This window comes from Talaromyces proteolyticus (genome assembly GCF_021365285.1).
Source record: "Talaromyces proteolyticus strain PMI_201 chromosome Unknown BGW36scaffold_13, whole genome shotgun sequence".
NCBI classification, from domain to species: domain Eukaryota; kingdom Fungi; phylum Ascomycota; class Eurotiomycetes; order Eurotiales; family Trichocomaceae; genus Talaromyces; species Talaromyces proteolyticus.
In genome coordinates this window covers 1,476,590-1,502,572 of record NW_025764289.1, presented here as the reverse complement: position 1 = coordinate 1,502,572, position 25,983 = coordinate 1,476,590, and the positions used below count along the sequence as shown (strand labels likewise).

Here is a 25,983-nt window from a genome sequence, read left to right as displayed (position 1 = left end):
TAGTTTATATATTAAATGGGCTTAAAATATTAAAAGAAAAGCTAAATGCTATTTTAGAATGGTCAGTTCTAATAAATGTTATAGATATATAATCATTCCTAGAAGTCACCAGCTATATACAAAGATTTATAGAAGGATATACTGCTATTATAATCCTATTAATAAAACTGATAAAAAAGAATGAACCATTTGAATAAATAATAATGCGTTAATAAATATTTAAAAAAATTAAGAAACTTATTGAGTATATATTAATTTTAAAATTATATAATTTAGAATTATAGAATATTATATAAATAGATATATTAGGATATACAATCAGAGTAATCCTAAAATAGATTAATAATAAAGAAACATATACTGTTATATTCTACTTAAGAAAATATATAAAAGCTAAACTTAATTATAATATATATAATAGAGAACTACTAACAATTATTAAAATATTTTGATAATAGTAATATTATCTTTAAGAATCCAAGTATAAAATTACTATGAAAATTAACCATAAAAATCTAAAATACTTTACAATAATTAAGAAATTATTAAAGAAATAAATATAATAGTATAAAGAACTATTATAATATAAATATATAATTAAATATATATTAAAGAAATAAAATATCACTATAGATATATTAAGCAGATAATTAAATTATATAATTAATATTAAAGCATTAAAAACAAACATTCTAAAATAAAACTTAGAAATATTATAATATAATCATAATACTATCCTAATAGTAGCTATTAAAATCAAAGAATTAAAATTTAAAAAATAACTAAAAAGAAAAATAAAAAATGATAAACAAATTTAATAGAAATTACATAATAGAGTAATAATACTATAAAATAGATTAATAGTATAGAACAATATAATTAGAATATTATAAATAACAATTATAAAAGTCATTAAATAGTACTATAATCTATCTAGCTAAGGACATTAAGGAATTAATAAAATAGTTAAAATAATAAATTAATTATATTACTTCTTATATCTTAAAAAAAAGATTAAGAATTATATTAAACACTATAAAGATTATAATTAGAATAAATTATCAATATATAAATTTTATAGAAAGATATAGATATCTAAAGTACTAAAAAAAGCATAATAAAGTATTATTATTAATTTTATTTAAAGATTACTAGAATTAAAGAAATTCATCTTTAGAATAATCTATATTAATGCTATAATAATTATTAATAGACTAACTAAATATATAATTCTATAATCAGTATTAAAAAATATAACTGTAAGACAATATATAAGCTTTATACTATAAAAAGTATTTTTATAGATCAATTTACTAAAGAAAATTATTATAGATTAAGATAAACTATTTATAACAAATTATTAGTAAATAATTATAAAAATATATAGAATAGAGCATAAATTATTAATAATAAATCATTAATAGACTAATAACTAGTCTAAAAGAATGATTCAATTAATTAAATAATACTTATAGAACTATATAGATTAAAAATAAAATGATTAGATATAAGTACTATTAATAGTATAATTTATAATAAATAATATAATAAATATAATCATAAAATAAGTACCATATTTTGTAAATCTTAGACACTACCTAAGAATAATATAATCTAATATACTAAAAAAAGAACTATTAGAGATAGCAATAGTATAAACCAAAAATCTTTAAACACTCTATCAAATAATCTCATAAAATATCAAATAGATAGAGCAAAGAATAAAAATCTATTACAATAGAAAGCACAAGAATGTATCAATCTTTAAAAAGGAAGGAAAAGTTTATCTTCTATAATGAACTATAAAATAAAAGAATTTCAATATTCTAAATAAGAAACTAAGTAATAAACTCAACACAATTAAATATAAACCTTTCAAAATTAAGAAAAAACTTATTAATGATAATTATAAATTCTAATTATTAATAAGAATAAAAGTACATTTAGTGTTTTATATCTCATTATTAGAATCTATAAAAAACCCAGAAAATAATAAAGATGAAGCTAGTAATAATGAATTTGAAATTAATTTCATTAAAAAATGAAAGATAGAATAGAGAAAAATCTTTTATTTAATCAGATAGATAGAATATAAATCTAATTATGATTCATAGAAATCAGTTAGACATTTAAATTATTTAGAAAAGATTTAAGCCTTCTATTATTAAGGAATTCAAAGAGTAAGAGATTAAGAGAATTATTTTTAAATAACTTAAAATAAATCTAAAAGGCAATAGTAACTATTTTATTAACTTATTATTTAGCTAATTTTTGCTCTTTCTCTTATTTCTTTTTCTTTTCTTTTTTTTGTTTTTCTTCTTCCAATCTTTTTAGCTTAGTAATATCCTATATATTCCTTACTATAAAATTACTAGTATATTTCTAAAAAAGATTATTCTGTAGCTCTAAATAATAAAGTTTCTTAAAGACCTCTTTCTTTTAGATATAAATTTGATTTTAGATAATTATAAACTGCTGTCATTCTTTATTAAAAAAAAAGTTTTCGATTTAGTATATTTTGATTTAAATGAATATATTTATCATAATGAGAAAACTTTTTAACCATTATATAAGACTTATTTAAATTTATATAATGAACACAGGGAATAATCATCTTAAAATTTTTATCTTTTAAATGATCAGCAAGTTTCAATTTCTAGATATAAGAAAATTTCTTTAAAAATATAATTAGACCATTACTATAAACATAGGAAATTGTAAAATAAAAACACTCATTTAAGAATATAAGCACAGCTGACTATTTATTATACTATCAGGACGCCAGCCTTTAAAAAAGGGGATTATCACAAAAATTGATAAGTCATAGCTAATAAATGTTATAATGGATGCTATTACATAAGTATTCAATGAGATTTAAGCAATAATGAACAAAATTATTATTAAGTATAATTATATATTATGGAAATGATATTAAAAACAACTATACCTTTAGCCTAACCATAGCTATTAATATGGCAATATAATTATTATATATTGATGTTTTATTCCAGTATACACCAAGCATGTGACTTAACAAAGTAGAGTTTTAACATATAGAAGTATAGCTTCTATATAATGAAGCAACAATTCTAGATATTAAAGCATAGCTTTAATATCTCTTAATATATATAGACACTCATTTACTATCATGTATTTAGTTAATCATCTTTTATCTTCATCTCAAATAGCATACTACTATTTAGTATTCAACAAATCTTCTTACTATTACTATTATTCTTAATAGATAGCCACCTAATATTAATCTTATATTACTCTTTTATCTTATGTTAGCAGAATATCCTCTAAGATCTCCGATCTTGAGACGAGTTGTTGACAACTTTTGACACGTACAACATAATCTGAAAAATATAAATAAAAAGTAGAAAAGGTATCATCGTCATCTGGATAATTCCTAGATTATAATCTAAATATTAAGAATTTATTATAATATTTATAAAAATATTCAAAACAAAGTCCTAATTCAAAAAAATAAGAATTCAACTCATGAAAAGCTGCTTCGGAAATGATTATCTAATCAATAAAAACTATAAAGAATTAGGGTTAACCCTAAATTATTAGTATTATTAATGGTAATCCACTAGTATTCAGATATTTAGATAAAACCGAACTGAAAACCCAAACCGAACCAGACCCAAATAGGCCCCAAAAAACCATATGGTCCTGGACTTGGTGAACCGAACCACATCGGTTCACTGTATATAGGACCAGAACCGGACCATTCGGGTTTCAGATCGGTTTTGGTTCGGTTCGAACCGAACCAAATGACAGCCTAGTTAATATTTAAGGTGTTATAAGAAAAGGCTCTATAATATCTAAGAATAATTTTAATAGACTATGAGAAAAAGAATAATTATTTATTATATTAGAATTGTCTTTATATATTTAATAATAATGATTTAAAAGCTAAGCTATTATAACTTTATTATAATAAATCTATTTTTAGATATCTTAGATATTTTAAGACTTATAAGCTTCTATTCTAAGAATATTATTAATTTAGAATATATCAATATATTATTTAATAGATTAAGAACTGTTATATTTACTGCTATATTATCCTGTCTTATAAAGCTTATTAAGGAATTCTCTATCTACTGTCTATCTCTGAGCGAGTCTGATAAGATATATCAATGGATTTTATCATTTATCTATCTGCTAGTCTAGGATTCAATATAATATTAGTAATGATTAACTATCTAATTAAAATGAAATATTTTATTCTTTATAAGGGAATTTGTAATATTAAAAAGATTATCTATTTATATATCTATTATATCTAAAAATTATATAGAATTCTAAAAATTATTATATCTGATTAAAGAGCTATATTTATTAATAAATTTTAGAAATATTTAATCTATTATTTAAGAATTATATTTCTATTATCTATAGTCTATTATTTTAAGACTAATAGCTAGACTGAATATATTAATATAATCTTAGAATAATATTTATATATATATATATCTTATTTATAAAATAAGAGAATTAACTAGCTTCTTCTAGTTGAATTTATATCTAACTTGATCTATTTAAAGATTATAAAGATATCTCTATTTTATATTAATTATAGATTCTATCTAATTATAGGATTTGAAGCTATTCTAATTTTTAATAGATTTGCTAGCTATAATATTAAAGAGTTTATTTATTATATAGAAAGAATTATTAATTTTATTTAAATTGAAATACTATTTGTATAAGCCTGTTATAAGACTGCTATGAATAGATATTACTAATCCATTTATTGGTATTAAGTAAGCTAGAAGATCTAGCTAGATATTAAGAATATTTAAATTCTCTAATTATAGAAGAAGCTAGATTAGAGAAATATAAAATCTTTTATAATTATTAAGATTATTAATCTGAATATATATTGACTAAATCTATCTATAAGCTTAAAAATATATCTAATATTTAATGTTAATTTATTTTATTTTATTAAAAGAATTTTATCTCTAGATAATAGTAGAAACTATTTTTATTTATTAAAATTAATAATATAATTAAATAAAAAATAAAAGATATTCTAGATTTCTATTAAAAAAGATAAAACTATAAATATCTTTATCTAAAGTATATTATTAAGTAGAATAATTATAATAAATTAATTAAAGAGTCTATTAAATACTTAAAAAATATATAAAAATTGTTACTAACTTCTATTAATAATATTCTTAGAAATTTAGATCTAATCTTGATAGAGTTTAGTCTTAAGAGAAGAGATATTATTATAATGTTAGCTTATCTATTTAATCTATTAATCTACTCCTCTGATCTAACTGAATGTAATTATAGTTGTATTTTAATATGATTCTAAAAAAAGCTATTCAACTATAAGAATCTTATTATAGCTCTTTAAGCTATATCTTATTCTTAATTCTGCATTCAGCCCTGCCTGTCTGCCTGTCCGCCTGGTCTGACCAGTCAATCGTCAATCCTTGATCCCATCCGCCTGCCGCACCTTGACAAGTTTATATCTTAAATAGAATGATAAAGCCAAAGTAGATTAATTCTATTAAAAATTAAAAAATAAATTAAAGATAAAATAGCTAAAATATTAATAAAATTAGACAATCTAATAAATATAATTAATATAATAATCAAACTTAATAATAGACTCTATAAATAGTAATTGTAACTGCTCTAGGCTGTCATTTGGTTCGGTTCGGACCGAACCAAAACCGATCTGAAACCCGAATGGTCCGGTTCTGGTCCTATATACAGTGAACTGATGTGGTTTGGTTCACTAAGTCCAGGACTATATAGGTTTTTAGGGCCTATTTAGGTCTAATTCGGTTTAGGTTTTCGGTTCAGTTTTATCTAAATATCTGAATACTAGTGGATTTCTATTAATAATATTAAAATATTTAGAGTTAATCTTAATTCTTTATAATTATTATTAATTATATAATTATTTCTGAAGCAACTTTTTATAAATTAAATTCTTATTTTTTGAATTAGAACTTTATTTTAGATATTTTTATAAATATTATAATAAATTCTTAATATTTAGATTATAATTTAAGAATTATCTAGATAGTAATAATATCTTTTCTATTTTTTATTTATATTTTTTAGATTATATTATATAGCTAATCTATCTATTAAAGAAAAAATATATATATTTTTATATCTATTCTATAATATTCATTATTATCTATCTATTTTTGAGCATATTTCAATAATCAGATAGAAAAATTATAATTTGAATAATTAATTTTAATTTTTATATTACTTATCTACTAAATTCACTAAAATTTAGAAAAATTTTAATATATTTTTAAGAATAAAATCTAACTATAGTTAAAAATTCTTTAATATGGTTTGATTATCTGAATGAAAACTGGACTAGACTCGGTCCGATCTAATTATAATTAATAATTCTTTTTTAGTGTGGTTCAGTTTCGGTTTAGAGAGTTAGAACTATTCAGTTTTTGGTTCTGGTTCCAATATTAAAGACCAAACTGAACCGACCCACTTTTGGGTTTGGTCCAGAAACTCAGGACCGGAACTGAACCAAATGACAGCAGTTACTGCTCTAATCTATATTTATTTATTTATTCAAGTTTTACGACCTTACCAGCTCTAATCTATATATTAAGAATGATTTTTTAGTTATAGATAATATTATATTATCTTTCTATACTATTATATTATTTAAATTGTATAAATTTAGATTTAAATGATAGCTAGAGAAGTTAATTATTTTTAATCTAATTCTTGGCCATATCTGGTCTGCTTTGGGCAAGGAATTTCAAAAATTCGTTCCGCAAAGACAAAGATGCTCTTCTTCTTATAGTGGCCAAGAGGCATGAATATACATTACTGTAACTTGAAAGACTCTACAAGTGTAGGTAGTACCTAACAACCTTTTAGAATGCAGACAACTTGCTCCATTGCTCATATTCCAGGATAATTTCACTCGTCAATTGGCTCTTTACTCGTTCAAAAGCGCTATCAAAGTGATGGCGCATGATATCCTGCGATTGTCCACTTTCATCTTCATCATCCAGAGCTGCCTCACCAGCAGTCTCACAGAGACTTATAATCTCAGCACCAGAATATCCTTCAGTTTTGGCGGCGAGTTCGTCAATGTCAACATCGGGGCTAATGACTGATTTTCCCATCCATATTGTGAAAATCTCCTTCCTAGCTGCAAAATCCGGAGGCCCAACATATACAATATTATCCAAGCGCCCTGGGCGCATTAATGCGGGATCCAATACGTCTGGCTTGTTAGTTGCTGCAACAACGAGTACGTTCCTTAACTCTTCAATGCCGTCCATTTCATTCAACAGTGTCGTGAGTACATTAACGCCACCATGGGACCCTGTGCGTTTTGCGGCAATGGCATCGATTTCATCAAAGAAAATGATGCTAGGTCGAGCGCCACGAGCCTTTTGAAATATATCTCGAAGGGCACGTTCCGACTCGCCAACATATTGGTTAAGTATCTCGGCACCTCTGACGGCCAAAAAATTGAGTCCAGCCTCTGTAGCCAGTGCTTTTGCAATCAATGTCTTTGAGCAACCTGGTGGCCCATAGAGTAATACACCTTTCTTGCTTCTGACATTCAGTCTCTGCATCTTCTCTGGGAACTACAAAGTCATATATTAGACAAGACATATATACGCGGACATTTTTCGTATACCTTTAAAGGTCGTTCGATCACCTTTCGCAGGTGCTTTTTGAGCTTCTGTTGCCCACCAATATCCGACCATCTCACCTTTGGCGTCTCAAGGAAAACCTCTCTCATTGCAGTGGGCCGAATTTCCAGCATAGCTTGGGTAATATCATCTTCAGAAATGGTCAACGGTGTAGCGTCTGGAACAGCATCTCCTGCCACGTCATGGGAGACTATCTTTGGGTTCAAAATCGAAAGATCATGAACAAGTCGGTCTCGTGCTCTGCGGCATGATATTTGGAGAAGAGCAAAAAGATCAGCACCAACATAACCATGCGTCTTCTCCGCCATGAGGTTTATTAGAGCATCGCTAGGCTCGGCTGAGCCGTCACGTATGGCAAGCAGAATCTCTCTTCTAGCTGTAGCGGTCGGCACAGAGATCTCGACCTCAACACCTAGTCTATGTGCAGTTCTCAAGGCATCATCAACGTTGTTGGGGTGACGCGTGGCTGCCACAACTAGAACTTTGTCTTTCCCCAATGAATCAATGCACTCGGAAAGAGCATGCGCCAACGAGAAGGCTTCTCGGGACATTCGTTTAGGGGCGATTGATTCAATCTGGTCGATAATAACAACGCTGGGTTGTGAAAAAGATGCATCCTTGAAGATTTGCCGTAATTGTCCTTCACTGCCACTGGAATTTATATCTAGCATGTTGGAACTAATGACAAATGTATTTTTCCAACCAGCAGACTGAATGCGTTGCAGCAAGGAGCTCTTACCTGTTCCTTTCGGACCATATATTAGAATTCCTCGGTTTGGTCTGTAGAAACCAGGCATAGTGGCTAACAGCCCCTCCGAATTGAAATCCACCAAAATTTGATTTAATTTGCTGATCTGACGCGATAATCCGCCCAAGCCTGATCCTTTAACTTCAAGGTTAACTGGATTCTCCACGATTTCCACATCGTCGCCAATCTTGATGGCAGAACGTTCTGTGAACCGAGATATGGTCTGAGTGGCAGCGCCTGACGTCGAGATATCAACGATTTTAAAGCTCCTACGTTGTCCCTTGAGTTCAATATCGAAGCCAAGGCCGACAGCAAGAATTTCACACTGTAGCAAAGGAAACTCTATTGACCATTCCCAATGTCCTTTATCGCCGCTAGATAACGGTCCATATTTCGATAATTTTTCTGAGCTTGTGCACTCTTGTAATTGTACCCTGTCCGCTATCTTAAGCTCGGTTTCCACTTTTGTGATAGTAAGCTTATCACCCAATTTGATTCCATAACAATCTTGAAGTGTGCTTGAGGCCTGGACCACGGTGTTTTTGATATCTCCGACGGCATTCCATGCAATAGCAGTCTTGCCGGGTGCCCCTTCCACATGAAGTAAACATACATTCCCAGGAGATAGCTTAAGGTATGCCAAAGACGTTGGTGATAGATATACACGAAACGACTCTCGCAAATCGCTCCGTGGCTGTTTCGCCAACGGCCGTACAGTGAAAATACGAGCCTCACTCATATTTTCAAAATTGTGCTGAACGGGGCTTTTTTTCTAGAAATATGTGAAAATCCATACATGGATAGTTTGACTGCGGGGCTATAAATTGAGTAACCTAGGGAAGGGATCTAATATAAGTTTCAAATTGTGATCAGGGATTTGATGATTTTATATGTGCTGTTCGAAATTTGTACTTGTGGAGACAATGCAGCTATTTGATTGGCCTTAGTGGACAGTCTGTACTAAACTCTCGTCATGTAATTTTCCCTGTATTCGTAATTCAAGGCACCATTATTACTTTCTCACTTTTGGGATACTTTGTGGTATTCGGGTACCAAGGCTTTAATAACCACCCATTGATATCTGTATTCTCACCTAAGGTTACTAGGGAAGCAAAAGAAAACGTTCCCAACAAAGACATATGATGACACAGAAGTAAAAGAACAAATGACGAGGTCACTCCCAATAACAAAATCAGCGACGATTGTATAACTAGCGCGACAAATGAAAACCATCAAGAAAGTATTATGGACAGGATGATAAATGAAAAAGAGCCAAAGAAAGCATTCCCAGTCCCTTCATCAAATACAAGATCTATAGCAATGGAAGAGAAATAAAAACAGGGAGAAAGATGTGCATCCACCAAAATCTCCCTGCTTAGAGTCCACAGCCGAGCCCTCAGCAGCACTTCCCCCCGAGATTGCTGTTCGTGCCAGTACTATGCTGATCTATGTTCACTCCTTGAGCGCCGGCTTGTTCCGCCTTTGAGCTATCCATAACTTTCTTGATATCTGTCGCTAGACTGTAAAATGCCTTGTCAACGTTGATGTTGTTCTTGGCGGAAACTTCAAGGAAAGGAATGCCTAATTCGTCGGCAAGTTTTTGGCCCTGCTCGGTTGATACTGCTCGTTTCTCCTCCCAGTCGCATTTGTTGCCAATAAGTATCTTATGGACGCCTTCGCTAGCATGTTGTTCCACGTTCGAAAACCATGTTCTGATGTCTACAAGCAGTCAATATTTTCGCAAGCTTCTCATATATCTGGAATGCTCACTGTTGAAAGATCGTTCATCCGTTACATCATAAACCAGAAGAATTCCCATTGCTCCTCTGTAATAGGCGGTTGTAATGGTTCTAAATCGCTCCTGGCCGGCTGTGTCCCATATCTGTAATTTGACGCGCTTGCCATCTAACTCGATCGTGCGAATCTTGAAGTCGATGCCAATGGTGGTGATGAAGGATGGAGTGAACGAATCCTCACTGAATCGCAGCAAGCAACATGACTTTCCGACGCCGGAATCTCCGATGAGTAGCAGCTTGATCTATAACAAAATCGGTGAGTAGAGTGAAGAAAGAAGGGTCCAAAATCCGAGTATCCTTACCAAGAAGTCATAGTTTCTCGTGCCCGCCATGATGGAGGGTATGGGTGGGCTCCTTTGGAGACGATATCACCGTGGCCTTTAGTGACGAGGTAAGACGGATCGGGTCAAAAAAGCGCCCGTACTCCGATGCCAGGGGGAAATCTGGCAGAAGGGATTATTTCTGATATTTCTGATATTCCTGATAGTGCTGGTTGACGAATCCGACGAGGCTTGGCTGGTCCTTTCCCAGGGGCTCTCAAGGTTTCGAATGACTAACCAAGCGCAGGAAGTTCAGATCGGCAGGGTGTATCAATACCCAGAGAGATGTATCGCAGGATCTGTAACGCGGCGGTAGGTACTCGTGGATCTAGAGTGGGATATTGCCTAGTGAAATATAGAATTGGGGTATGTTGTAGCCTGTGACAGCAGCTTGGAGATATCGTCGATAACCGGATTTCGGAAGGTCTTAGCGCCTGGGTAGGTGTGACCGACAACCTTTAAAACACGGACACGCGGACAACTCATGCGCAACCAGTCATATACCAATTACTATCTACACTTTATTGCCCGCATCAATTTGGGCCAGGTCTTTTTTTGTCTTTTGAGATTGCGATACATGCAATCGCTTATGATGTTTTCATACCATCTCAGCCTAAAACGCCTGCGGGTAAATTCTTGAATTTGTACGGACTGTGAGGTGGGAGGTAGTTCATGTCATGTTTCATTTTTTTGATTTTTTCTACAGAGACAAATTAATCGGTGTTACATATGAGCAACAAATTGAGATGACCTCTTCTTTGAATGGACATCAGATCCACCTGGAATACATCCATTGAATGCGGCCCACGACGTTCATTTGGGATTTCACCCCTTTGCCTACATCCATGAGGTCGGCTAGATCTTGTTTGAAATCACCTAAAACAGATCTTGGAAGCGTATATTGGGAACTTTGGCTCATGACGTATGCTTCGGATATGAACAATCCGTAATCTCTGTAGGATAAAATGCCTTTGGGTGTTGACGAGGCTTCACTCAAGATGCGATTGACATTCCTTTAGAGGCGAGCAAGTTAGCATGCTATGATCTACGTAATATATTGAAGCCGGAAAATCATACCGAATAGCACGCCTGATCCGTTGCTTCTCAGTACCGGCTCGGAAACCCTTTCTGTTACCGAGAAAGCTTCCGATTCCTCGAAGAGTAGCATACGACACGAGTATACCAGGGGTCAAGCCCACAAACCTGTAAACTGATTAGCTTTTACGTGAGAATATGACAGAGAACTGGAATTACTGACCCGAAAACAAGCTCCTGACTTTTTAGTAATGCGTCAATCCCCCCCACGGCTACTTCCACATCTACTTTGGTCTTCTGAATTTGGATGAGAAGGGCGCGAATAAGATCGCCCCTTATAGTGCCAACAAATGGTTTGCGTAGATCCCTTTCATAAGCCTTCAAGACAGCTGTCAAGTCGCCTTCTCTCACCTGCGCCGTTATCATCTCAACATCTGGCCCCGAACGTTCACTTGATGGAAGATGGTCAGAAACGAAGTCCACAACCATCCTTTCTAAGCTTTCCTGGTCTGCTTTCAAGCTATTCCTACTCATAATAGCAATCTCGCTTTGCTCATCGTGTCTGATGGTTCCGATAAGATCCTCAATCGGTTTTAGTACCCAATTCCCCCAGAAATCGATCAGGGTAGCTCCAAATTCGGAGATCCATGTCAGAAGTTCGGCTTTCCGGCTAGTAATAATGCGAAGCAAAGTACTCAGCGATAACAAAGCGCTTGAGGCTGGTATCCAATAGCGAACGATAGGAGACGGGCGCCCATGTTGACGCACCAAAACATTTGTTGATGTAGCATTGTCCTGAATTCGCACTTGCAATATAGAGACCAAGCGCTCGATAATATTGAGTGGTTGCAGAGTATTATTCTTCGTGGTTATATGTTGCTCGTTTTGAAATTGAGCGGCGATATTATTTGAAACATTACCCTCGAATTCTTTTAGGGAAGCATCGGAGTTTTTCAGGTGTTGAAGGACCGATTCCATTAATATTGTGCTTCTATGCACACTATTACGCCATTCAGAGATATTCACAGTTGATTTGTCTGAGAGTTGGTCTCCATTACCCAAGGCGAAAGATTCCTCTAGTAAAATACCAATGGCGCTAGCATTGAGATCCTTGAGTAGTTTGAGAGATTTCCGTTTTTCCCTAATTTGGGTTCTGCAGCGGGCAAAGGGGGATTTGACGGCATTTGTTGCATTTTGTGCGAAATTTTCTTGGACATTACGCTGCACCAATTGATAAAATTGGCTCCATACTTGAGTGACAGTCCTGGAAGACTGCCTAGTATCCAGCAAGTGAGTGTTTCTGAGGCCTACATACACCTCATATGCCCTGGACCACGCTCTCGAAGGCGCGGTTTGAAGAGTATAGTAACCAGTATAGAAGTTTGAGGTCAGAATTCCATCCCAATAGTCAATCTCATCGTCAATGGTCGATAAGTGTTTAAGCAATATATTCAGAATTACACCGAGAGTCTGCGCTGCAGCCTTTCCGGCAAAGACCCAGACAACCTGATAGACACTAGCATCGTCTGCCACAGCCTTATCATAAAAGATATCTTTATGAGACCGCTGGGTTTGAGTCAGCACGCCTAGCAGTTTGCGATGGTTAAGCAAGCCCTTGGAATCTGCTGATAAGCTTTGCACCAGGGCCTTGAGCCTGTTTATGGTTTGTATTGACGTATTAGGGTCTGGTATATTTGCATAGGCCTTTTCAGAGGACCCCCTCCTAGCCTGTTCGGCATCTTCGTCGATAAGCTGCAATTGAACTTTGTCAATGTTGACATCCAGCCGAGAAACAATCCTGTTTGTATCACATGTCAGATAGGTTGGACAGCACTGAAACAAAATATGTTATACCTCTCGACTATAGACATGGTCGGCAGACGTCGGGCTGTTAATTGGCATTGCTATCATTCAACAATGTCCCGTGGTGGCCTGATGGTTACACCTTGGTCGCCGAATAACATCATGTCATGGCCGCATCAAGGCAGTGCAAACGCTGCAAACACCCTTTGAAACCATGAAGGATGCTTTTGCGAACGCACAATTGCTTAGTTGTTATTAGTGTTAAAAATTAGTTTGCTGGAACAGGCTATCTCATATGGAGATCCATGGTCTCGTGTAGTATCCAATATATCTCGGTCTGGCATGCGATATGACTGACATATACCATGTATATGATACGATACTTCTCAGCTGATGCCGGAAAGCGCAGTGCCGGGCGAATGTGGGACGACGCGGAAGGAGGGATAATCCGCGCCCTGCACCTGCCCTGCGCGCTCGCACCACCCGGAACTTTGGAGGCAGACCATGGGCGATCAGGCACCTGCCAATCACGTCGCTGCTAATTGCGAGGTGCGGACTCGGCCTCCTTTTTCCCATAAAAATCTTGCCTTCGATCGACTGCCTATTTAATACTACTTCTCCCTCGCTGCACTTTGCCTCGCAGATAAACACGGCGATTGACTGCACATGTCCATCCGATTATTATTGTCACCCCTCACCTTTGCATTCGATTTCTCTCACAATGTACGAAACGCATTTCCCTTGCTTGTCGAGCTCTGTTTGCTAACTTTCTACCAGGAACGCCACCACACTCATGCCGGTCGCGGCGTCAAATAACTATTGGGACTCTTTCGACGAGGTTTCAAAATACAATGTCCACCTGAATTTCGCTGAAAAACTCTGGGCCGCTTGGTACGCCTACATGCAAAATGATGTCCTTGCAACGGGTATTATGTCGTTCGCGATGCACGAACTGGTTTATTTTGGCCGGTCTCTTCCATGGATCCTCATCGATAGTTTTGGACTTTTCAGGCAGTATAAGATTCAAAGTGTAAGACTGCGTCTTTGATACACGTCCAAAATCATGCTTATTCATTCGTAGGATAAAATCCCTACTGCAAGAGAACAATGGAATTGCGCAAAGTTGGTGCTTCTCAGTCATATTACCGTCGAACTTCCTCAGATTTGGTCAGTATCATTTACAAGATTAGCAGCTCATAGCGTCACAACTAACATTACCCAGGCTTTTCCACCCTATGGCTCAATACTTCGGACTCGCTACAACAGTTCCATTCCCATCTCTCTGGACCATGGCATATCAGATTGCAGTCTTCTTTGTTTTGGAAGATACATGGCACTATTTCTTACACCGAGCGCTACACTGGGGGCCGCTATACAAAGCTATTCATAAGATCCATCACCAGTATTCTGCCCCCTTTGGTTTGGCCGCTGAGTATGCTTCTCCTATCGAGGTGATGATCCTCGGCTTCGGAACTGTTAGCTGCCCAATCCTCTGGTGCGCGATTACAGGTGATTTGCACATCTTGACGATGTATATCTGGATTGTACTACGTTTGTTCCAAGCTATTGACGCCCATAGTGGCTATGAGTTTCCATGGAGTCTTCATCATTTCCTGCCATTCTGGGCTGGAGCCGACCACCACGATGTTCACCATGAGAAATTCGTTGGGAACTTTGCCAGCAGCTTCCGTTGGTGGGACTATGTGCTTGACACTGAGTATACTCCCGAATCTGTGAAGCGATGGCGCGAGAAGAAACAAGCGAATGCTACTAGCAAGAAAGCAAACTAGAGAGCATATTTTGTTTTAATATTTGGGGCAGTGTTGACGACCAGGAGGTCCAGATTATGCCAATACTTCATGGTGAACGAAGAACTGTACTAATCGTGTTGTGCCTAAGTGCACAAAAAGCTTCTATATTTTTTGCTGGTTGATATGACACCAGCCCATAGTCATTAGATTAATACGAATTAAATGTACATATGCATTTTTTGATTCTTGTTGCATATTCTTTGCTTCATTTGGGCTGACATACGTAAGTTTTTATAATGTGAAATATTTAAGAATGACAAGTCCTTAGGAAAATAACATGCTTATATCTTGTACCGTTGAATACCCCGGTAATAAACGTAATTACAATCCAGGCATTTTGCTAGCGGCCGGTGCGAGGCTCCGCCTGCGACGCATTTGGCACCAGAGCTCTTGATACATTCCTTGGTGTCACGAGCTTATCACCACCCCTTCATGCTGTTAACCACAACCCAACTCGCAGTCTCAATAGACAGGCCAATCCAGTCGAGTTCAGTCGCGTTCAGTGTAATACATAAGCAGTATGTCAGCTCGGTCGCCTTCTCGGGACTCACCGCGCCGATCATTGTCACCGCGTTCGCCCGCCAAGCATAGTCGCAGCCCAAGCCAAACACGCAGCTATGGAGGAGGAAGGTCTCGAAGTCGCTCGTTCTCACGAGATCGTGATGATTCACGAAGCCCTAGGCGTGGGGGTGGTCGATGGCCGCGAGATCGAAGTTACACACGAAGCCCTTCTCCAAGAAGTCCCAAGAGGAGCTCTAAGGTGAGTCTTTGTGTTTGCTGTGATTGTGGTTTTCATTACTGACGTTCCTGGGATTATAGATTGTTGTGGAAAAATTAACTAAGAATGTGACTGAAGGACACCTGTACGATATTTTTGGGACCTTCGGGACTATCCAAAATGTCGACCTTCCTCTGAATAAAACATGTAAGACTGCACCCATCGTAAGCTTTTGAGATTACCATTGACTTTTTCCTGTTCAAGTCATGACGAACAGAGGCACCGCTTATATCCTATTCGAGAATTCCGCAGACGCTGAGGTAGCAGTATCCAGCATGCACGAAGCGCAGGTTGATGGAGCCATTCTGAAGGTTTCTATCGTCTTACCTCGACGAGCATTTTCAAGGAGTCCGCCACCTGCGAGACGGCCTGCCGCGGACGATGGGGTGTTTGCGCCGGGTAGACAATCATTTCACCATGACCATCATGCTGGTGGATTTTCTCGTGCGTCACCACCCAGGCGACGGTCTCCAAGGCGCCACGCTAATGGCAACGCACCATCACGACACGGCACGTACCGTCCCCCGTCGTTGTCACGATCTCCGTCCCCGCGACACTCGAGACACCGGTCTCACTCGCCGGCCTCTAGCCCTGGGTCTCCTGCACGAAGAAGAGACTCCAGGAGAAGCCCAAGGCATCGCCGGCGGAGAAGTCCGAGTTACAGTAGCTACAGTGCGAAAGGTGGCTACAGCAGTCTCTCCGACAGAAGTCGAAGCCCAAGTCGAAGCAGAGGACAGAGACCAGCTCCCAGACGGAGATAGAGTTTACTTCTAACTTTCAAAGGAATGATCCTAGGTAGGTATTGGATCAAATCTCTGGCGTATAGGAGCGCCAAACAATCGAGAATTCTAGTGCATCCCTGACTACTCTTTATCATTGAGATTCCTACGTTGATGCTCTTTGATAAATGATTGAGAACAATCTTCTATAGATTGTGGTTCTAAAAGTCTATCCATCAGAAAAACGCACACCAACCAATATACATGGCAGCCAGGTTCTTTTTATCCGTGGCTTGTATTATCAATTCATCGACATGGCCATCAACAGACAGTGGAACTGACTGGCGAGGCAATAACCCCCTTAGCTTGTTTCTGATGCACTCAAGCACTCCTTCGGGTGTATCTGGAACATCTTTATGGGTTTTTCTCTGTATGATATCGATGCATTAGTGAATGAATAGTAACAAATGGACATCAAAAAAATGCGGTGGTTTTCAACTTGCCTTTCTCCCGATGAAATCGGTTGTTGGGTCATATAAAAATGTTTCAAGAATAGTCATGAGTGCGTCCTCGTTCTGACGTAGAAGGCCCAGCGTTATTTCACAAGTCTTTCGGAAAGGCCCTGAAATGAAATTAGTTTGCTATCTTTGTACGATGTATATCGTCTCAACATGTCAAGGGGTTAAGATAGCTAAGGTGAATAATAAATTACCATTGTAACCATATGCCCCAAAGGCATCCACCATGTTGTGAGTAAGACGAAAGGGGACCACCTCGGGTTTATCGAATGTCAACCCCTAATCACATTATTAGCTATTCATATATTGCTTTCGGTTATACTTTCGAGGTTGTTACCTTGTCGAAAAGACAATTGAAGTCTACATGCAATACGCCCCCGGTGCCTTCTTCGAAAAGTATGTTTTCACCATGACGATCACCCAGACTAAATCGCATCCTTTATTAGATAATTTTTAAGGCATTGTGGCTCGATATACTTACCCAAGAACATGCCCGACCATTGACATGACAGCACTGGTACGGGTGTATCTCATCCTCGCTGCCAACCAAGCATCTGGATCCGGAAACATTTCAACAAACCACTCATGCAAAACTGGTGGAAACCTTGACAGTCATGTTAGAAACTGGGTTTCCTTCCTTGAAAAAGTCTTTGTGATGAGGCACTCCTTACTTTGCTAATATCTTTGTTGTAAAAACCGGTAAGTTTTCCTCGTTGGAACAGGCCTCATTCAAGTAATGTCTGATCTCATTGTACTGCCAGTGCAAGTTAGTCGGCTGGCTACGAAAGATATACGCCAGAACTCACATTTGGTGCAATCCCCCTTTCCCGCAGAAGCTTGGTTACGATTTCTCGAAGCGTGCGCAGATTATCAACCCATTCAATAAGCCCACATTCCTCATTCAATGGTGTCACGGCGTAGGTTTTAATGTCTTTTAGAGGTTAATTGTGCTTTTTGCTAAGCACGTTTAAGGGGTGTAGTGGACTCTTACACATTCGTCGTTTGAGTGATTCACCATTTCTTTTCAGAAACCCATTGATCATATTGTTGAACTCCATAAGGCGCTGATCTTTTCGGAGGTCATCTTTGGGTTTGCATAAAAGGTTATATACTTTTCCGTCCGTGCCTTGAATGCTGATTTTGCGAGGCTTTTGCAACGAATTTAGGACTGTTGCATCATCCAGAACCTCTTTATAGCTTTATATCAGTACTATGCTCAATGCATAAGCTGCCATTTGCAAGGAACACTAACTCTCTATGCTGACAACGTCTCCTGGGAAAGGACGAAATTGTGACAGAAATTTCTTGTCATGGGAAGGAGGTAAGATTGGCGTTAGCATAGTTTGAAACGGAACAACAAGACGGCATGGAGCCACTTTGTGATTGAAGCCCAGGGATCGCGCCAAGCTGATCTTCGACACTTTTTCTTCTACCGGGGCAACGCATAGCCTGAGTAACTCATCGGAGAACTTTTGGCCTTGATTTACCATCGACCGGATCTCAGATGCTGAGATGCTACCTCGATCTTCCCTCTTAGTACCTTCCTTTTTTATGAATTAGTATATTTCAGAATAAGACAAAGGTTGTATTTAAGGCCATGACGTACCACAATCTTTTGAAGACATGCTATTCCTTTTGAGGCGCGGTCTTTTGAAGATGACTTGACCAAAGCTAGAACAGTCCAAAGGCCCTGGCGCGGAAAGTGTGTGATGGTTTTGACTACTATGCCGGTCAATATCTCTGATACCATGGAATTAGAGTGGGATATCCGAGCGACCACTTGTGCAAGAACCGTGAAGAGCTAAGTAAGGGCGTCAGCAGCAGTGACACAAGAATCCCTCAAAAGTTGCTAATGAGGACTTACCACTTCAGCAGGTATGCGAATGGTATATTTTTTCAGTTGCGCATGCATGTCCTTTAAAGTCTTCTTACGTTGAGTAGAAACCTGTCTTTGAAACTCGCTAGTAGCCTATCAGTGATCACGCTCCAAAACCCCAGACACAATTTTCTTACGCGTTTTCACCTCTCCTTGGGTCAAAGGTTTGATCTATATTAGATGCATGTTCCAAAAACAAAGTGAGCACTTTGGGCAAAGTTTGGAAAACAAATTTGTTTCCATTGGCAAGGGATCGCAGGTAGTTATCTATGGCAAGTTTCGAAGCTTCGCCGCTCAGACTAGAAATTCGTTAAAAGAAATCACAAGAGATGTATGGAGTCTCACTCACTAAATCTGTGCCTCCTTTCCTGGTGGTTTCGCCCTTTCAGACTCAATTATCTTGTTGTAATGCTTTCCAAGATAATAATGAGCCTTTTCCCACCTGCCGAATGTTAACCTTCATTACTGGGTAGATGTAACATGGTCCATTTACCTGGCATACAATCTGATCGCTTCCCGATATCTCTGAACTATAACATCCGAGTGAGTTTGTCCAGATCGGTCCGTCCATTTCGCAAGTAGCAGATGAGCCTTTTTTTTGTGTCAATAGAAGGTGTTTATAAAATTCTAACATACACCTAGAACAACGGAACAAGGTCACATACCTTCGCGGCAGGAATATTTTCTTTTTGATGACGATCTCTAGTGATTGAGATTGACTCAGAAGTTGATAATTCGTAGTCATGAGCGATGAAAGCGTTGGCATCTATTGCACCCTTCAAGTCCTGAATAGCTTTGCGATGATGACCATCCTTCCATAGGAGACGAGAATGTTCAATAGAAGCTGATTTTGCTTTCAACTGAGCTGCGTGCATGACAGAATTATAAGCAGGTCCTATATGGCCATTCTTTCGAAAAAGGCGAGCACTTGTAAGCCACACAGCAGCTATATCCTGTTCCGAGAATGCATTCCTATTTAGAATTAGCGTGTTGAATGCTTATTAAATAATGAAGGGATGTTACTTACGAAAGCCCCATAGCGGCCCGTCTCAGTCCTAGAAGATATTGTTTCTCCGAAATGTACACACCTAGTAGATCTAGCCGGTGATCTAGAGCATCCATAAGCTTGGTTTTGGCTTTTGCTGTTTTGATATCTGCATCCACGATGGCCTCAACTTCCGAGAGAGCATGAAGTTGGAGCAACTCATCATGGCATGACTGTAAAGACATTGTTGAAGAGGTCGACATTGACTTCGTTATGTTAAGTCTTAAATTTTTGAGGCTTTCACGAAAAATGTCTTTCTGGCCATTCCGAAGAGCATTTAGTGCGGATGCTATGCCAACAGTAAAATCGCGGGTGCTTTCTTGGACAGAAAGAGTCAGATATTCGTCTAGCTTGGCCCATTTCGCGGACCAGAGAGAAGCTTCAACAGCAAATGGAAGGAGCTTTCTTGAGTATGTTTCTGATCTCCGAAATGTCTCAAATTTATTGAGAAGTGCATCTACCAAAGTTTGCATTGTGAGCGTATCGAATATGTACCAGGAAAGGAAATTTTTTACCTTGCTGCCCAGACTCCTTGAGGCAGGTAAGTAAGTTCAGTTGCGCCTCGCTGTTGTCAGGCTCCTCGTCTAGCTGCAATTCATACCAGCTTTGAGCAGCTACCAATCTCCCCGTTTTGCGGTACTCCAAGACTTGTTGGTCGACATTAAACACATGCAAGTGCGTGGAAATTCCTTCTATGCCATCCGGTTCGTCGATTTGCGTATATATATCTTGAAGCCGTTGGTAGAGTGATTCTAGCTGTGTGCTACTAGAGTCCTCATCAAAGCTGCTCCTGTGCTGTCGAATGTACTGTTCCCAATGGAGTAGCGCTCTGGAAAATGACTTGCATTCAACAGCTCTCTTTGAGATTACCTCAGGAGGTATAGAAGATAGAATTTGCTCGACGTTCTTAATCTGTATTGATGAGAGTTCAAGCATCATTTCTGCTTGGGCGCGATTTCCAGAGGAATGACTAGCTAATATAGCGTGCTGCTTCTTTTTCCCTTGCACCCATCTCGACAAATAATCTATAACGCTGAAAACGTTCTGCCAAATTCCATTATGTTAGCTGAGACCATATTTCCATAAATGGTGATCTGGCTTACCTCACTGCAAAGAAGAAGATTCTCCCTCATACTGGTATTGTTTTCAGGTGATGGGAAAGACAGGATGCGTACCAGCTCCTCCCTTACTTCTTGTCGATGCTGCTCGGGGCCATCAGCTGCAACATTCAACACGGCAAATGGTAGAAGAAAAGATGGGATTCTTATGTCTTGACCGCGAATAATTCTAGCACAAACTGAAAAGATAACTTGCACATTGAGACTGTACCCCTTGTGCAAAAGATCTGCTGTGAATTTACGAAGCCAATCGCCATAGCTCATGTTGGGCTTAAATAGCGGGTATTTGTACTCGTCTTTTGCGGCGCCTAAAGTAATGGCATATCTTGACGTAAGAAATGGAGTGACTGTATTTCTCACGGTTTCAGGCAGACCAAGCCACTGCTGGTGTCTCTCGTCTTTTTCGAGATCGTTAGATGGTGCTGTGATTTCCGTGGTAATTTGACTGGCGCTCATGAGAGCTTGCATGCCATAGGCAAGAAAGCTTTGAGCACGTGTATTGGATGCTGATAAAAATGCATCGACAAGAACATTTTGCAGAAAAAACATCGTGAATCTGAAAGTTTCTTCTGTTCGAGCAAAATTTGATAAAACGACGATGTCACTTTTCTCACCGATCACTTCGACCCTATTCGGGTCCAAGCATCCTATCAATCCAAGAGCACGCGCCGTTAGCATGGCGATTGTGTTGGCGTTGGATTGAAATTTCACACAGCAGTCAAGAAGAGATCTTGTCAAGCGCGAAATGCCATTATTATATTGGCCATTGACGAATGTCCTATGCAAGAGCTCATCATTATCGCGCAAAAATGGAATAAGTTCTCTGAGTGATTGTTCAACAACTGTCGTACATTCACTCTGACAGCGGACACTGAACGTTACTAGGCGCTCACTTATGTCTACATCACCTCTCAAATTAGTTATTTCGTTCTCAAAGTGAAACATCTCAGGAATGGTTAGGAGAGATGGTAATGTCTGAAAGATTTCTCGTAGTTGGTAATTGTGGTGTTGAAGCAAGTGGTCGACAAGGCTTACTGCCTTTTGTTTGCTATTCTCTTGCATTCTTTGCCAGTATTGGAGGATGATTGCAATAGACTGGTCAGTAAGACTCTCAACTACCTCAGGTTGGAGGTAGGTGATGAGAGTACACCAAACCGAGAAAGCATGGTCACATAGCTCCTCGACTTCGAGGGAAGATCTGAGACAAGCACAAATCTAGATCATTGTTAGATAACGTCTTGTTTCTTTTTATTCGTTGCATGAAATACCTGGGGAATGGCAGCATTGACGTGATCTCTAGCAAGCTTTATCATCTCTCCAATGGCGATAATATTGCGTTTCTTCTCTATGACGGGGTATCGCGCGTGTAAATCATTCACTGTATCCACAAAGTCTGCAATGAGACCGAAAAGATGCTCTTCTACAAATGGTCCAATTTCAGAGGAAGCCTTGGAGCTTGAAGAGCCTATGCCTCGTCGTTTAGGGGTCAGGTTTGCAAGAAGACCGAGAGCGTTATCAAACTTTAGTATTTTAGTGATTTGAGTCAACAGAATGTAAATAATGGAGAGGGTTTACCCTTGAGTCTTGATTACCACCAGCATCACCCATATTTTTCAAAAGCTCCCGAGTGATAGGGATAGGTTCAGTTTTAAGCAGCATAGTTACTGAAGTACTCTGGAATCTAGAATCAACCTGCACCAACAAGGAGTATATCATGCCCTCATGATCTTGTGCAAGCTGACTGAGCAAAAATGCTATGATCGACGCTAAATTGTTTCGTTCCATACAAAGTTCAAAGCATGATTTAGACGGATAGGTAGCTGCGATTCTTGCAATAATGTCCTGTCGGCGGGTGTACACAAGGTATGGCAATGTATGAACTTCGGTAAAACGAAGAAAGTTATCGACTGACATTCCTAAGAGGTCACAAAGTTGCTCTACCATGTGTGGGCGGCTTCGGAGATTCTTGATCACTGTAATTGACAAAGATCTCCAGAATGGACGAAGCAAACTTGCAACAGTGGTGGATAGCCTTTGCGCAACTTTTACAAGCTGCAGCCTGCACATTAGATAATGAACTTCAAGGACAGAGAGATATATGCTTACCTCCGTATAAGCTACTGCGCATATATAGGGGTTCGTATGTCCGAAATATTCGAGAAGACGGAGAAGAATAATGTTAAGCTCTTCGTCTTCAGATACTCTACTATAGTTAGAAAGCAGGGCAAAAAAAATTGACCGTGGAAGTCATTGACGCACTCTGCCAGTCTGCACAGTGTAAACACGCAAGTTTCTTGAGAAGGTATATCTGTCCGCTCAGAAACGCTCTTCAGACACTCAAGAATTATGACGAAATTTTGCCGTCGAACCTCGGCATCCACAGGCTTGCGAAGAAAACAAGGAAGGGTATATCTTTCTACATATTAGAGTTCTGAAACAGGACGTGGAATGATCGTACGCACCCGGCTACGACCCGCAATTCTCTGGACGAGGCCTTTAGCGAATGAAGGCACATCTCTCCCAATACCGAGGATTTAAGTGACAAGCGTGTGGTCTCAGGTTCATGGTAAAGAAATCTCCTGACCGCAAGTAAGGACGCTATGCGTAAAGCTGAGTTACGTGATACCGTGGGTATCAAATCTGAAAAGAGACTTCGCAACTCGTCGGCATGAGTGCTATGCCAAGGCGTAGAAACTTGAGATATAGCTCGCTCGGAATCACATATTTGGCAATGGAATGAAGTTGGTTCTGCATCAGCGATTGTAGATTGATCCGATTGATGCCAAACTGCCGCGCAGGGTATATTTGCAATCAAAGTGAAAAACTCTTGTTTCAGATCCTCGGAAAGATTCGCATAATTTTCCCTTTTCACCTCTCGTCAGATCTAAACAAAAGTTGAACAACAAAGAGAACGTACCTTGCATAGCGCATAACAGTTTGAAACTCCATCCACTCACTGCATCCAAAAAGTTCGGAGACTTTCATCATGGTTTTCTGAAATATGGTGATTTCGTTGAGACATCCTTGAGACGCCGAAAGTCGAATGCGTTTAGCTGCTCGTTTTTGAGGCTCATTCCCTTTAATATAAGTAAGCATGGCAGCGAGAATACAGAAAGGTAATGTTGTTTTCACCTTGTGCATCACTTGCATCACCTTCTTTATCCAATCCATGGGCACTTAGAATCGCTTTAACGGCATTCTGAACCGTATATAGTTAGAAGAGGCTCAATCAGTGGGATATCATGAACAAATCACCTGAATTGTTACTGATGTATTCAAAATAGACTCGTTGTCATCCAATAAAGTTGCAAATTTAGGAAGGAGAATGTCTTCAACATCGATCCTCATTGCCGTGGATGTACTTTCCAATTTCAGTACATCATCAAGGCAACTGGATAGAATATGCTCAATTTCTGGGTCTTGAAAGAGAAGCTTCTGAGACATGCATGCAACGAGACATTCGCTGAGCATTTTGCTCGCTTGAGCCTCGAGGCGTCCTATATTCGGGGTCGCCAGGAGCCTTTTCATTGATTCCCCGGAGAATTGAAGAAATTGTGCAGCTATGTTTCTCACCTCCTGCCCCTTGCTCACTCCAGTATTTCGCAACCAAGAAGAAATGCAATTCCAAGTTTGACGAGATAGATTTAGCGCCGTTACAGAGTCTTGTGTGATTCCTGCGATGGAGAAGTTGCTTTGCTTCACAGTAACACTTGGGATCATAGCATTGAGAATGCAGAGAAGTGTGTGTGTTGCCTGACTGAAATCTCCAAGGGAGATGGTTGTTTGAAACAGTTGTCGAGGTACACTCAGCTTCATTACTAGATCTTCATTTATTGGCCCGGTCATACTGGGTAGCACAATGCTGGCCGCGTTAGATACCGGAACACCGATCGCTTCTAAGGAGCTTAGGATATCTAGAATAAATGATTATCTCAGTTAAATGTTACCGAATATATACTGTCTGCCTACCTACCAGTGGCCATGACACGGAGGATCGTAGAAAAAGAATTCCGAGGAGAAAATGATCGAGACATGTCATGTTGAACAAGTGTCATTAACGAAAGAAGGTCTCTAATTTTCCCTTCTACACTAGTAAGTCGCACTTTGGCGCTCAAGCTGACTAACAGTACTGCCAACCACGCATAGAAGGGCAATGGTGTATCTCGACCTAGAACCTCCGGCTCAAGGTTCTCGAGCAAAGCACGGGGAGAGCTTTCAACAAGAAGCTGGACAATATTCAAGCAGTCAGAAAGATGTCGTTCTGTCTCACTTCCGGTAAGTATGTCTCCAGGGGGGACATTATCAGAAGCAACTTTCAATGCAACACATATCAAGGATAGAGTGTCTTTGACATTTTCACCAAGTTTTGGAAGAGCACCAGAAGTTTTCTCGATCAGCTCTTTTCGTAACTGTGAAATAGTATTATGTGCATCTGACGAGAGCCGATTTGATAGTCGCGCGTTCAACATGGAAGAAGAAGGCTCTGCAGAATTATGAGGGTTCCTATTTCCTCCGTCTGGCTCCCGCAGCCTTCGTGGTGCAACCCCGGCCATGTTTTACTGTTACTCGTTTCCATGAAGCTCTCATACCATTCAGAAAGCCGATGACGAAGAGATTTACAGTCTCATGTTGGCCATTCTTGAAATATAAAGGTCAACGGGGGCGCTAAGAGAGTAGCTGGAGAGAGCTGCAAAGGCCAAAACAAAATAATACTAGCGGGGAGAG

The 25,983-nt window shown here is 38.3% G+C and overlaps 6 protein-coding genes across 6 annotated transcripts; 2 read left to right on the top strand and 4 right to left on the bottom strand.

The window, feature by feature from the left end:
* Positions 1-6,679: 6,679 nt before the first annotated feature.
* Positions 6,680-9,327, bottom strand: BGW36DRAFT_350669 (putative AAA family ATPase). The gene is made up of 2 exons (XM_046213326.1): positions 7,676-9,327; positions 6,680-7,622 (listed from the first exon to the last, which is right to left on the bottom strand). Exons 1-2 carry the CDS (start codon positions 9,176-9,178, stop codon positions 6,897-6,899), a joined length of 2,229 nt encoding a protein of 742 aa, XP_046067181.1. The 5' UTR covers positions 9,179-9,327; the 3' UTR covers positions 6,680-6,896.
* A 508-nt stretch (positions 9,328-9,835) lies between these two features.
* Positions 9,836-10,567, bottom strand: BGW36DRAFT_432756 (putative rab GTPase SrgA; the record flags this gene model as incomplete). The annotated part of the gene is made up of 3 exons (XM_046221174.1): positions 9,836-10,158; positions 10,210-10,477; positions 10,538-10,567. The coding sequence occupies 3 exons, from the start codon at positions 10,565-10,567 to the stop codon at positions 9,836-9,838; spliced, it is 621 nt and encodes a 206-aa protein (XP_046067180.1).
* Positions 10,568-11,324: 757 nt separating this feature from the next.
* On the bottom strand, positions 11,325-13,461 carry BGW36DRAFT_432755 (ATP synthase regulation protein NCA2-domain-containing protein; the record flags this gene model as incomplete). The annotated part of the gene is made up of 4 exons (XM_046221173.1): positions 11,325-11,568; positions 11,633-11,758; positions 11,814-13,388; positions 13,445-13,461. The coding sequence occupies 4 exons, from the start codon at positions 13,459-13,461 to the stop codon at positions 11,325-11,327; spliced, it is 1,962 nt and encodes a 653-aa protein (XP_046067179.1).
* A 725-nt stretch (positions 13,462-14,186) lies between these two features.
* On the top strand, positions 14,187-15,183 carry BGW36DRAFT_306135 (putative C-4 methyl sterol oxidase Erg25; the record flags this gene model as incomplete). Its single annotated transcript, XM_046212123.1, has 3 exons — positions 14,187-14,423; positions 14,475-14,560; positions 14,616-15,183. 3 exons carry the CDS (start codon positions 14,187-14,189, stop codon positions 15,181-15,183), a joined length of 891 nt encoding a protein of 296 aa, XP_046067178.1.
* Positions 15,184-15,511: 328 nt separating this feature from the next.
* Positions 15,512-16,854, top strand: BGW36DRAFT_63285 (uncharacterized protein). The gene is made up of 3 exons (XM_046222480.1): positions 15,512-15,964; positions 16,024-16,129; positions 16,187-16,854. Exons 1-3 carry the CDS (start codon positions 15,725-15,727, stop codon positions 16,741-16,743), a joined length of 903 nt encoding a protein of 300 aa, XP_046067177.1. The 5' UTR covers positions 15,512-15,724; the 3' UTR covers positions 16,744-16,854.
* Positions 16,855-17,195: 341 nt separating this feature from the next.
* On the bottom strand, positions 17,196-25,811 carry BGW36DRAFT_432751 (putative inositol kinase; the record flags this gene model as incomplete). Its single annotated transcript, XM_046221172.1, has 26 exons — positions 17,196-17,323; positions 17,414-17,498; positions 17,557-17,644; positions 17,701-17,823; positions 17,891-17,973; positions 18,026-18,150; positions 18,211-18,408; positions 18,472-18,763; positions 18,826-19,020; positions 19,084-19,180; positions 19,233-19,394; positions 19,445-19,537; positions 19,589-19,686; positions 19,761-20,067; positions 20,123-20,597; positions 20,656-21,184; positions 21,244-22,473; positions 22,527-22,778; positions 22,834-23,310; positions 23,365-23,461; positions 23,518-23,670; positions 23,721-24,122; positions 24,176-24,335; positions 24,391-24,457; positions 24,514-25,172; positions 25,232-25,811. The coding sequence occupies 26 exons, from the start codon at positions 25,809-25,811 to the stop codon at positions 17,196-17,198; spliced, it is 7,155 nt and encodes a 2,384-aa protein (XP_046067176.1).
* Positions 25,812-25,983: the final 172 nt, after the last annotated feature.

What these genes read in the sequence shown, in the direction of transcription:
- BGW36DRAFT_350669 (XM_046213326.1), bottom strand. Translation starts at nt 9,178, where the DNA reads ATGAGTGAGGCTCGTATTTTCACTGTACGGCCGTTGGCGAAACAGCCA. An exon ending in TGATCGAACGACCTTTAAAG is followed by an intron (nt 7,623 to 7,675) that starts GTATACGAAAAA and finishes ATGACTTTGTAG; the next exon opens with TTCCCAGAGAAGATGCAGAG.
- BGW36DRAFT_63285 (XM_046222480.1), top strand. Translation starts at nt 15,725, where the DNA reads ATGTCAGCTCGGTCGCCTTCTCGGGACTCACCGCGCCGATCATTGTCA. An exon ending in GTCCCAAGAGGAGCTCTAAG is followed by an intron (nt 15,965 to 16,023) that starts GTGAGTCTTTGT and finishes CTGGGATTATAG; the next exon opens with ATTGTTGTGGAAAAATTAAC. An exon ending in CCTTCCTCTGAATAAAACAT is followed by an intron (nt 16,130 to 16,186) that starts GTAAGACTGCAC and finishes TTCCTGTTCAAG; the next exon opens with TCATGACGAACAGAGGCACC.